At 44.5% G+C, this 13,504-nt stretch overlaps 1 protein-coding gene across 1 annotated transcript in view; it reads right to left on the bottom strand.

Annotated features, from left to right (window-relative positions):
- The window catches only part of LOC115472745 (kelch-like protein 20), a 61,690-nt gene that overhangs the window by 25,348 nt on the left and 22,838 nt on the right, over positions 1 to 13,504 (bottom strand). The window contains exons 4-6 of the mRNA XM_030207128.1: positions 9,609 to 9,752; positions 8,188 to 8,321; positions 920 to 1,128 (exon numbers count right to left, since the gene is read on the bottom strand). Of these exons, the coding sequence (XP_030062988.1) occupies positions 920 to 1,128; positions 8,188 to 8,321; positions 9,609 to 9,752 (487 nt within the window). The remainder of the gene's footprint in view (positions 1 to 919; positions 1,129 to 8,187; positions 8,322 to 9,608; positions 9,753 to 13,504) is intronic.

Genomic DNA, 13,504 nt, shown 5'->3' with positions numbered 1-13,504 from the left:
ACTAACCTCATTATTTGTCAAGTAATCACTGGGTCAACTGCAGGGAGTACTGTTTTTATCCCATGTATTGAAGTAACACCATCTAACACTGACCTCCCATTTACATTACGTAGAAAACAATTTCCTGTGAAATTGGCTTTTGCAATGACAATTAACAAGTCACAAGGACAAACATTTGAAAAAGTTGGTATTTTCCTCCCAGAACCAGTGTTTACACATGGGCAATTGTATGTAGCATTTTCAAGAGTTCGAAACTCTTCTGATTCAATTATAAAAGTCATAGATGGTCCTGAACAAGGAAAGCATTTCCCTCAATGTAACAAAGTTTTCTCTAAAAATATTGTTTATAAAGAAATCTTGCAAATGTAAACAAGCATTTTATTTTTAATAAAATTTTTTAAATTTCTGCATACTCTTTAGCTTTTTGGAAATATACTATAAATAAAAATTAAAACAAAACACAAAGATTAAAAAAAGAAAACAATCCACATGTCATACCCCTGGACCATATTACTTCCCAATTATTCTTTATCATCACTGCACATTCTTCCTAACAGTTCCCTTAAAAACATAATCGCCATTAGATGATAATCTTGCTAGCACCCGTTTCATTAGTTTGAGAAACGAGCCTTTTTTACTAGTTTCCTAATAATAGCTACATGAAGCTTATAATTATGAATGGGGAGAAGGAGGAATACTTTATCTCATGACACAATAGTGCTGATCAGCTCTTAGTAAGAGGAAGGGCATCTGTGCATAATCTGGGTTGCCCCTGTGGCCAAAGGGTGGCACTGCAGCCTAAGAGGAGATTTCTGTTCTAGCTCTTTGCCAAAAGGAGTTCTGAATTCCCGGGCAGATGCCAGAAGGAGAAAATGAAAATGAAAAACACGTGAAGCTGTGCTTATTTTCTTGTATTTACCTTGTTCCGTTTTGATTTCATTGGCACCACAGGTGACCATTGATTTCTTAGAGGATCAAAGCACTCAGCACTGCAGTGTTCCACGATGCTGTCTCGTCCTCCAACAACGTAAATTTTCCCTTGGAACACAGCACAGCCAAAGTTCTCCCTGCAGGTTCCAAGAGCAGGACACAGGGACCAGGAATTCTCCTCAGGGCTGTAGCGTTCCACTGGAAAGACAACATGGCTTAGCTTATGTTGCTTCCAGACATCAAATTTCTAGTGCATTAAAAGCTTGATATACCACTTATAAGTAAAACTTTCTAAGCAGTTTACAATACACTAAAATTAAAAAACAAAGTGAAGAGAACTTTATCTATATAAATAATTCCCACCTCTGAAGCCCACTCCGTGCCAGACTGAAGCACCCCTGAAGCCCCCCCCCATAGTATTCGTAAGGTGCCCCGCCCTTAGCCCCGCCCACCCCCGACATAATTAGCAACTCCAACATTCTGAAGCTCACTCCATGGCTTCAGTGCAGGGACCAGGGTTCGTGGGTTCGTCATGGTGTAGACTTCCGTCTCTGGCCATCTGTCTCTGCCCCGCCCTCGCGCCAAAGCGTTATGATGTCGAGGGCGGGTTATCACACGACACAACACCTCCTCCAATGTTCGGAAGCTGACTGTGGCTTCACTGAACTTCACACGGCATCTTTCAACACTCAGACATTAAAAAAAAAAACCTTTCAAAAAAGAACTCCGTTTCAAAGGTAACTTTTGCTGCTACACCACGCTGGCTCTCAGCGCCCGACAGAGGGAGGGAAGGATGCCCTAGAACTGGCAGGGAGAGGAGAAGGGGGAGGGGGACCCTGGAACTGGGTGGGTGGGAGGAAGGGAGGGGGGCCGACCCTGGAACTGGGAGGGGGGCCGGAACTGGGAGGGGGGATGGGGAGGGCCACCCTGGAACTGGGAGGGAGGGGGGAGGGGCTCCCTGGAACTTGGAGGGAGTGAGGTACGGAGGGCCACCCTGGAACTGGGAGGTATGGAGGGAGGGGGGCCGACTCTAGAACTGGGAGGCAGGGAGGGAGGAAGGGGGGCCACCCTGGAACTGGGAGACAGGGAGGGAGGGAGGGGGAAGCAGGGGGGCCACCCTGGAACTGGAAGGGGGGCTACCCTGGAACTGGGGGACAGGGAGGGGGGGACAGCCACCCTAGAACTGGGAGGGGGGACGGCCAACCTGGAACTGACAGGGACGGGGGGGAGAAAAACCCTGGGACTGGGAGGGGGGCCCCCTGGAACTGGAAGGGAGGGGGGAGGGAAGGGGCCCCTGGCACACACTCTCATTCCTACACACACACACTCTCTCTCACACAGACACACTCGCACCCAGTCTCACTGTTTGTCACACACACACACTCACACATTCACTCTCTCTCTATCACACATTCACTCTCGCACACACTCTGTAAAACATACACACTCCGAGGAAAACCTTGCTAGCGCCCGTTTCATTTGTGTCTGAAACGGGCCTTTTTTCCTAGTTATAAATAAGAAAAAGATAGTAAAAACAATGCAAAGATTAAAGACATGTCAAAAACCAGTATCTTCATCATCAAAGTCTCCTTTCTGAGTTCCTAATCAACCTGTCCTGTATTTCATAAGGGATAGACTTATCTTTCTGGTTACAATGTGGTGGTTAACCATTATCTTTTCTGCAAAACAAACTCTTCTAGTGTAATGAGTTTCAAGGGCATTCTAAGATAAGTCCCTTGTTTCCACCACAGAAAACACACCTGTTGCACACCAGCTGCAGGAAACTCTTTAATCTTTCACAGCATCAAAGAAATAATTGCGCTGAAGCTTTTTTTTACCAAACACAGGCCCCTGGTCTCACATTTAGATGCACTCTCCATTCTTGGGCAAGGACCACTGGGAAATTATAATCAAGAAAATTGCACTTCTCATGATTTTTATGCTGCTACTGTAATGTTGAGGCATCTGTGTATTTCTAAGTAATTTTCTCCATGTTCATATTTCATTTTCATTTCATGTAATATTTATATTGTGTTTCTTGTAAGACAACTAGGTGAATTACAAAATAACATTCATAAAATTGAAGTCACTATTAAATTCCTAACGTGAGCTTTGCTGAGCAAGATATTCTAGGGAACTTTGATGGACTTTTTAATAGATATAGATATAGTAAAATAAAACAGAAGGGAAAATAAGGGGTCCTTTTACAAAGGCGAGCTAGCGTTTTTAGCGCGTACTAAAAATAAGTGTGTGCTAAATGCTAGAGATGCCCATATATTCCTATGTCTATGTTGGCAAACGGCATATATAATTTCATCTAAGAAGTGAGCTAATCCATCATATTGTCAAAGTTAACTTCACATCAAAATAACACTCAATATTCAATACAGGTCTACATAGGTCTTTTTCTTATATATATATGGGGTCATCAGATAGCGTGTGTGCTTCCGTATTGGCTAACTGAGCCATGCAGATTTCAAGGGGCACCTTCAATCCTCATAGATCCTCATAGTATTCTTTTTTTATTTTTTATATATATCATTTCTTTTCAGACTCTCAAGATTTAAATAAGTTTTACTAAAGTACTTAGCTTTCAAAGTAACAGCTAGTCAAACTGGAGACGCTATTCCACGACATAGATCTACGTTTTGCTATCAGCTGTGTCAAGGTGGTCTCCTGTGTCCTCATTGCGGCGTTTTAAAATGGCCGCTATCATCTTCAATGAATCCTATTTAACAGAATACACTGCCAAAGCGTCAATCACCCTTCCGGAAGGGTGATTGATGCTTCAGCAGTGTATTCTGTTAAATAGGATTCATTGAAGATGATAGCGGCCATTTTAAAACGCCGCAATGAGGACACAGGAGACCACCTTGACACAGCTGATAGCAAAACGTAGATCTATGTCGGTGGAATAGCGTCTCCAGTTTGACTAGCTGTTACTTTGAAAGCTAAGTACTTTAGTAAAACTTATTTAAATCTTGAGAGTCTGAAAAGAAATGATATATATAAAAAATAAAAAAAGAATACTATGAGGATCTATGAGGATTGAAGGTGCCCCTTGAAATCTGCATGGCTCAGTTAGCCAATACGGAAGCACACACGCTATCTGATGACCCCATATATATATAAGAAAAAGACCTATGTAGACCTGTATTGAATATTGAGTGTTATTTTGATGTGAAGTTGAGCAATAGCTTTGACGATTTGATCATATATTCCTATGGGCATTTCTAGCATTTACATAGAAACATAGAAACATGACAGCAGATAGGGACCAAATGGCCCATCCAATCTGCCCTTCCTCAGTACCCACTAACTCCTCCTTTTCCTAAGGCATCCCACGTGCCTGTCCCACGCTCTCTGAAATTCCAACACAGTCTTAAATCTCCACGACCTCCACTGGGAGGCCATTCCACACATCCACCACCCTTTCTGTGAAAGAGTATTTTCTTAGATTCCTCCTAAGCCTATTTCCTCTTAACTTCATCCTATGCCCTCTCATTCCAGAGTTTTCCTTCATTTGAAAAAGGCTCGCCTCCTGTACATTAATGCCACTGAGGTATTTAAACATCTCTATCATATCTCCTCTCTCCTGCTTCTCTTCCAGCGTATAGTGCATGCTAATCATTAATGTGCACTGAAACGCTACTGTGCCTTAGTAAAAGACCCCCTAAATGAGGAAAATATGCAAATATATCTTACAAAAATTTTCTTTAATCAAAGCTAGTCTACTTTTCTTGGACTAAGCATCTGATGAACTTACCCAACATTGCTTTCCCTTATTTCCAGAGCCAGCCCTACCATTGAGCAACCTTGTTTTTCACACATTGCTTTGTTTTTCTGTAGTGCTTTTTAGCCCCTCCTGATTTATTCAAATGAGGCTCCCCAATGAGTCTCTGAATATAGCCCCACAAGCTTCTTTCCCTTATAGACTTAGCTTAAGAACAGTCTGTCACGGCATAACAGTCCTGACGTGTTACTGTCATCCCTACACTTTCATCAGTTTTCACCCCCCTTAGGTTCCGTCCACTTCTCACAATGTCCGAGTGGTTAAAGGGAAGTAATAAGAAAAGAACAAGTCACTTGGGTTCCAAGTGAATATGTCTTTCATAAACTGAATACCTATTGTTGGTATCGGTGCCCCAGATTAATGCTCTTCACAGATTTGTCTTGGAGTAGTTGTGACATCTGATTATGTCTTTTCCACTACTAGGGATGTGCACCCAGAAAGTTTTCATGTTTTCAATTGTAATTTTTTTTATGTCCAATGAAAATCATTAATAAGGTGTTCTCTTCTTAAAGCACTGTCCCCCTGATATTCAGCGCTATTTAACTGGCCAGAACAGCTGCTGACCAGTTAAGTAGCATTTAACCGTTTATCCACCGATATTCAGCAGGGGATAACCGGCTATGCCCCGCTGAATATCTCCGGGTAGCGGTTAGCAAATAGCCGGTTATATCGCCTGATATAACCAGCTATCTGCTGATTTTTAAAGCCAGTTTAGCGGCCATATTTGGCTGTGTGAAAATGTGGGATATCTTTGGCTGGTTGAAAGGTACTTATCCGGTGATCTTTGAACCAGCCAAAAATAAAATGCATATTCAGTGCTGGTCACTGGAAACATCCCAGCACTGAATATCCGGGCTCAGTGCCGATCACAGGAGTTAGCTGGTCTAACTCTCACAGTCTGAATATCATCCCCTGTGTGCACATAGTGCATCTTTTTGTACATAGGGGGGAGTTTATTAATGATTCTCAAAATACAGGACCTGAAAAAAATTGGCACTAAGTACGATTCTGTAAAGAGTGTGCACCCTTTATAGAATCATGCTTAGAGGGGCATTTTCAATCGGGGACGCCCATTTCTAAGGGCGCCCATCTTCGAGGACGGCGCCACGAAGGGGCGGGGCCAACCGTATTTCGAAACGAGATGGGCGTCCATCTTTCCTTTCGATAATACGGTTGGGGGCGCCCAAATCTCAACCTAAATGCTGAGATCACCGGATTTAGACTACTACTACTACTTGACATTTCTAAAGCGCTACTAGGGTTACGCAGCGCTGTACAATTTAACATAGAAGGACAGTCCCTGCTCAAGGAGCTTACAATCTAAAGGACAAATGTACAGTCAGTCAAATAGGGGCAGTCAAATTGGGGCAGTCTAGAATCCTGAAAGGTATAAAGGTTAGGTGCCGAAAGCAACATTGAAGAGGTGGGCTTTGAGCAAAGATTTGAAGATGGGTAGGGAGGGGGCTTGGCGTAGGGGCTCAGGAAGTTTATTCCAAGCATAGTGTGAGGTGAGGCAGAATGAGCGGAGCCTGGAGTTGGCGGTGGTGGAGAAGGGTACTGAGAGGAGGGATTTGTCCTGTGAGCGGAGGTTTACGTGCGGGAACGTAAGGGGAAATGAGGGTAGAGAGGTAATGAGGGGCTGCAGACTGAGTGCATTTGTAGTTAAGAAGGAGAAGCTTGAACTGTATGCGGTATCTGATTGGAAGCCAGTGAAGTGACCTGAGGAGAGGGGTGATATGAGTATATCGGTTCAGGCGGAATATAAGACGTGCAGCAGAGTTCTGAACGGATTGAAGGGGGGATAGATGGCTAAGTGGGAGGCCAGTGAGGAGTAGGTTGCAGTAGTCAAGGCGAGAGGTAATGAGAGTGTGGGCGAGAGTACGGGTGGTGTGCTCATAGAGGAAAGGGCGAATTTTGTTGATGTTAAAGAGAAAGAAGCGACAGGTCTTGGCTATCTGCTGGATATGCGCAGAGAAGGAGAGGGAGGAGTCGATGGGCGCACTCGGTTTTCTTCCATAATGGAAACCGATGGCGCCCATCTCAAAAACGAATAAATCCAAGGCATTTGGTCATGGGATTCGTAGTGCACTGGTCCCCCTCACATGCCAGGACACCAACCGGGCACCCTAGGGGGCACTACAGTGGACTTTGCAAATTGCTCCCAGGTACATAGCTCCCTTACCTTGGGTGCAAGCCCCCTGAACCCCCCCCCCAAAAAAACTCACTCCCCAGAACTACACACCACTACCATAGCCCAAAGGGGTGAAGGGGAGCACCTATATGTGGGTACAGTGGGTTTCGGGTGGGTTTTGGAAGGCTCCCATTTTCCACCACAAGTGGAACAGGTAGGGGGATGGGCCTGGGTCCGCCTGCCTGAAGTCCACTGCACCCACTAAAACTGCTCCAGGGACCTGTATACTGCTGTCATGGACCGAGTATGACATTTGAGGCTGGCATAGAGGCTGGCAAAAAAAGTTTTGAAAGTTGTTTTTTGAGGGTGGGAGGGGGTTAGTGACCACTGGGGGAGTCAGGGGAGGTGATCCACGATTCCCTCCGGTGGTCATCTGGTCAGTTCGGGCACTTTTTTGGGACTTGGACCTGAAAAAAGGGACCAAATAAAGTGGACCAAATTCTCGCCACGGACACCCTTCTTTTGTCCATTATCGGCCGAGGGCGCCTATCTCTTAAGCACACCCCTGTCCCACTTTCGTTACCCTTCCGACACGCCTCCGGGAACTTCAGCCATCTCGGCGACAGAAAGCAGTTGAGAACGCCCAAAATCGGCTTTCAATTATGCCGATTCTGGCGCCCCTGAGAGAAGGGTGCCCATCTCCTGATTTGTGTCGAAAGATGGGCGCCCTTCTCTTTCGAAAATGAGCTAGTTAGTGGCCATTTTATTACAGTGCCTAACGTACTCCTGCTGAAATCTGGTGTAAATGCCATCACACAAGTTAGGCGCACCAAGGCAGTATTCTGTAATAGCGTGTGTAACTTTATGGAATGCCCCCTGCCATGCCCATGCCCCTCCCATGGCCACACCCCTTTTGAATGACACACTATCAGAGTTAAGTGCTATGCCTGATAGAATAGTGCATAACCAGATGCATGCGCAAATCCAAATTGGTGCCAATTAGCATCAATAATTGATTGTAGATGCCCAATTATTGCTGTTAATTGGCTCATTAACCAATTAAGTTGTGCACGCATCTCGGAATCATGCCCAGATTTTGGAGTGCAAATTTGGGCAATCTTTATAGAATCCAGGAGACAGTGAGCATGCTTCTCCAATGTGCAGTGCAGTGGCTTGCACGTGTGTGATAGCTTGTGTATGTGCCCTTGGGGGAAAAGAGTGCACATGCAGAGAGGACGCACCATGCACATATAATGTAACTTTTAAAGAAGAGGATGCACTATTACCAGTGGATGATATTCGATTCAAAAGACAGCCCATCCCTAGCCATTACCTGAATTCAATTGTGATTTTCCATCTGAACCTCCAATGGCATAAAGATATCCATTTACTACTGCCACTCCCAATGTTGTGCGTCGAATGTTCATAGGAGCCACTTTAGACCACTCGTTCTTGCTAGGGTCATACCTGAAAATAGCAAAAACATCAGCAGATACAAGCAGGGATCAGTTCTCCCTAGACAAGGAAATTCAGGGTGAAAAAGGTTCAGCTGAAATATGAAAATGCTTCTTAATTTAGAGGGTAGCAGACACCAAGAATAGCCATCAGCAGAGGTAGTAGCAACCAGAATTCTGGAAGAATTTAAACATGCTTGGGAGAGACACAGAGTGCAGTGGTAAGGACAGCTGAGAGGTAACAGGTGAAGAAATGAGGGAGGGGCCTTAAGTGTTGTCTAGTCATGAGGACCAAAGACTAGAGAAACCAGTGAGCAAAAAGTGGCAGTACAGCTGCATCAGCCTTCCATGAAGGTCGGGATGACTGATGAAGCATGGACATAAGCAAATTTCTATCAATAATGAGCATAGGGTAAGGGGCTGAATGTTTTAAACAATGACTACATTTGGATTATTGCAAAGCTTGGGGATAAGATCTGGAAGGGGGCCTAGGTTTTGGATTAAGTGTGAGTCTTATAAGAACCAAAAAGGATGAGGAGGAGGACCAGAATAGAGGTGCAGAGGTGGTGGTGGAAGACAGCAGCATAACAGGATTTATACATGCCTTGGAATGGATACAGAGGGTAGTGAAAGGAGCAGGAACTGATAGGGAACCAATGAGAAAGACAACTGGGAAGACTGAATGGGTCGATTGGTCTATTTGCCATAACCTACTATGCTATGATAAAGTCTGGATGACTATGTAATAGGGAACTTCCTGTTGGCCTACACACATGTGAGATTACTTCTTCTTCTTTTTTTTTTTTTTTTTTAATAAAGGCACGCTTTAAAAGGAAAAAAAAGTTCTGAGAGTGCCTGATGAAAAGCAGTAAGCCTATGGTACCTCTGGATTCCTCTCTCACATGGTCAGCACAGGGCTAAGTATACACTCCCTGGGTCCCTGGAGAAGAGAGAATTAACATGGGCTGGGGAACCCCTTACCTGAGCCCCAGAAGGTGAAAGAGAGGAGGAAGAAACCAGGAATGTAATTTCCTACATCCTTAGAGCAGAGAGAAACAGAGAGAAGGTCTGTAAGAGAGATCCTCCCCCCAGCCCCCAAGTGTGACTGCAGGGCCAGGGAGACCATCAGCAAACTCCAGGAGAAGTGACAGAGTGAGTGTGAGTCACTGGTGATTTGGGATTTTAACCAAGGAAAACTTTGTTCCAGTGGGTAGACAATAGCCTTATCGCTAAGATGTCATTTCTAAAGAGGCTCCTGTGCCTGTCAGAAGTGATTTTATACAAGGATGACTTACTATACCTTTCCACGGTATTGAGGCACGTGATCCCATCATGGCCGCCTACACAGTACAGGAAACCTCCCAGCTCTGCTACACCCATGTCTCGTTTTCCTTCATTCAGCGGTGCCGTGTCCCTTTTCCACTCATTTGTCCTGGCATCGTACCTTTGACAGGAAGAAACAAGTGTAAGTGAGTATTTAACAGCCAGAAGTGATGGCTGATGAATTATAGCCAGCCAGCACACAATGCTTTCCAAAGCTGTAATCCATCAATTCTCTGCAAACGTTGTTCTCTGTAAAGCAAAGAGGAACATGATGGATTTTCTGCCATAAGCAGAGCCAGTGAGATGAGTAAACACATTTCTCACACCCTCACACTCCATTAGTTATGTTTATATTTAGCACTAAATTTCAGCCAAGACCTACAAGATGACCCAGCCCCAGGCAACTGACTTCATTAGATGCTTGACCAGGAGATAGCAGCAGTGGCAAATAGCTGCTGTCTAACTGTAATAGAATACAACAAAAATTCTTTGTAGCTTTATTCCAAAAGAAATAGTGTGTTATGATTGTGTGAATGATCTGTTAGTCCCTTTGATCTATCTGTACTTTTTTCTGTTCTGAAATTCTGGGACAAAGTATTTGAAAATAAGACCTCTAAAGTTCACAAACATGTGCCCTCAAGACTTTGTCAGGTGTGGAGCATTAACCTTTGAGGACAGTCAGCCATCTTGTGACTTCACATGGTGAAATGAATTACTTTAATTAGTATACAAATTACCACTTCAGCATAACATACTGTAAGAAAAACCATGATAAGTCAGATCAAGGTCCACTGAGTCCAGCATCTTGTTTTTGATAGTGGTTGGTCCAGGTCACAAGTACCTGCCAAATTCCAAAATTAGGTCTGTTTCCCATAGTTCACCAGTAGCTCTCCCTAATCTACCCTGGAAATAATTGTTTACTTTATGTTCTTTTCTTCCAGGAACTTATCAAACCCTCTCTTGCCTGGGAGAGCCTGTGCTTGTTATATTCCAAAAGCTAAGCAGACTTGTAGCTGGATGATAGACCACTCAACAGTCAAGTGAAAGCCTCTCACCCCCACCCTGAGCTTCTTCTGTGAGATTTTGCTAGCATTATTTATTTATTTAGAGTTTGCTCGCACCTTTTTCAGTAGTAGCTCAAGGTGAGTTACATTCAGGTACACTGGATATTTCTCTGTCCCAGGAGGGCTCACAATCTAAGTTTGTACCTGAGGCAATGGAGGGTTAAGTGACTTGCCCAATATCACAAGGAGCAGCAACGGGATTTGAACTAGCCACCTCTGGATTGCAAGACCGGTGCTCTAACCACTAGGCCACTCCTCCACTCCTTGATGCCTGAAATTAGGTGCTGATTGTGCACCTAAGATACAGAATACTAGCATGCACAAACATGCATATAGGAGTAAATTCAAGACAGGTCACCTAAAGTTAGACACCAAACATTTGAGTGTAAAGCGTCAATTCTATAATGACAGTTTCACACAGAACTGCCACTACAGAATACTAGAAAAAGTCTGCGTTTATGTGCCTGAATTTAGGCGTAACCATTTAAGCCAACTCAAAGCTGCTGTACGTACTCAATGTAGGCAGTTAGTTATTTCTGTGGAAGATTTATTTTTCTCTTCTAAAGAAGTTAGGCTGTGCAGGCTGAGTTCACATTGGGCTCCCGCAATTTAGAATGAATAATATACTTTATGTACATTTACAACTCAAATTCACAAACTTCTGTTCAGTCTGTGATGAGGCAATAGTCCTCAGTTTCACTTCTAGTATCTTTCATTTGTTTTGCTTCCCTGTGTATTACAGGCAGCTGTACTCATGTCCTGTGATCTGAGCTGGGTTTATATTGTAAGCAGGTACCTCTAGGTGCAGCCAAGGATAGAACAATCTCCTCCAGCCACAGGCTCCTGGTACAGTCAAGAAATAAATGTCCACCCGCAATTTCAATCTTAAGGCTTTTATTCCATGCAGGTTTCTAGTAGACCTGATACACAGTTCCAACAGCAGCGTTCACCTTCAATCTTAAGCACATGTAAGCCACCTGAAAGTGTGTGGCAAATAGTCCCCTTTAAGCAGTAGGCTATCAGCACATATCAGGATTCAATACAGGCTCACAGTCAGCTCCAGTCTGGGCTCTTTATCCAGTGCACAATAAACAGTAGTTCAATTCCAAATAGAAGTAGTTCTTTCAATTCATCATCACAGTTAAATCACAAAGCAGCAGTTTCTACCTTCTACTCTCTTTACCTTCCGGAGAGTTCAATACTTTAGGGACTCCTCATACCCAAGGGATTTCACCCTGCATCAGCTTCACTGGTAAATTCAATACTTTAGGGACCTCCCTTACCCAAGGATTTTCAGCCTGCAAATCCTTTTGGGACTTCTTCACCCCCAAGGGATTTCAGCCTGCTTCAGTACTTTAGGGACCTCTCTTACCCAAGGGTTTTCAGCCTGCAACTGCTTCTCTTCTCCTTCTCTGGGACTCTTTCCCACCTGCCTAATCCATCCCTGGCTTCTGCTGTCACAACCAATCATTCTCCTTCCATTAGCTTCCCCCACATCCATACTAGCTGAGTTGAGCATTAGACTAATGATGAGCTCCTGCACACAGGGTTTCCTAACTCTCTTTCCCCCTAGTGGCAGCCAATCTACACGTCCTGCCAGCTTACACCCATGTCTTCCCCTATTGCAGCTAGGAGTCCAGTCCGGGTTCCTCATCTCACCCCCTGGCTCCTTGCCTGCAATGCCTTCTGGGACTTGTATTTCAAACTGACACTGCCTTAACCCAACTATCCTGGATGTGACTTTATCACAATATCTGTATTTAACCATCCTCCTGGACAACAACAACAACAACAAAAAGGCCTATGGCGACCTGCATCAACTGGACTATCCAAGGATATCAGAACCAGAAACTGAAAAATGAATAACTACAATCTGGGGAGTTGAAATTTTATTTTGAACTACAGAGCTATTTTTAAGAATCAGATTTTTTTTTTACTAAAATTCCTGAACCCCCACTGCATTAAAGCTCCAAAAAAATTCACACAGAAGTGTGAATTACAGTCATTTGATTTCTATTACTGGAAGTCTTTGATCTCCCAGGCCTAGTCTGAATTTACTACTTTAAAAGGTCTTTTTTCTGTCAGACCCACAGTGCAAAGCAAAGCAGCAAATGGAGGAAAAGATAGCTAATATGTGTCCCCCGTCTTCCCTCCCCCATGCGACATCTTTACCCCATCATCCCCCCCCCCCCCCCCCGTGCAGCTGCAGCATCTCACCCTCCTTGCAGGCCCGCCCAGCAGCAGTGTTCCTGACAGCGATTCTACTTGCAGGCTCTGCTCGCAGTTGCAGCGATTCCCACACGCTGCCTGCCGGCTGCCGCTCAACAATCTCCTTGCACTACTAAGCGCTAACCCGGAATGTTAGCGCTTAGTAGCGCAAGGAGATTGAGTGGCAGCCGGCACTGGCAGGCAGCATGTGGGAATTGCTGCGACTGCGAGCGGAGCCTGCGACTGGAATCGCCGTCAGGAACTTTGCTGCTGGGCGGGCCTGACGCAAAATTGGGTGGCCCCTGGTGTCTGATGACCTTAAAGCTTCCAAACAGATAGAAAAAGTGACAGTCAAAGCCAGAAGGATGCTTGGGTCCATAAAGAGAGGCATGACCAGCAGGAAAAAGGAGGTGATAGTGCCATTGTATAAGTCTCTGGTGAGGCCCCATTTGGAGTACTGCATGCAGTTCTGGAGACCGCACCTACGGAAAGATATAAACAGGATGGAGTCGGTCCAGAGGGCGACTACAAAATTAGTAAGCGGTCTTGAACGCAAAAATTATAGGGACAGGCTTATGAACCTCAACATGTATACTCTAAT

Source organism: Microcaecilia unicolor, chromosome 6 (assembly GCF_901765095.1).
Source record: "Microcaecilia unicolor chromosome 6, aMicUni1.1, whole genome shotgun sequence".
NCBI classification, from domain to species: domain Eukaryota; kingdom Metazoa; phylum Chordata; class Amphibia; order Gymnophiona; family Siphonopidae; genus Microcaecilia; species Microcaecilia unicolor.
Note: the sequence above shows the minus strand (reverse complement) of the source record. Positions and strands in the feature narration are given on the sequence as shown.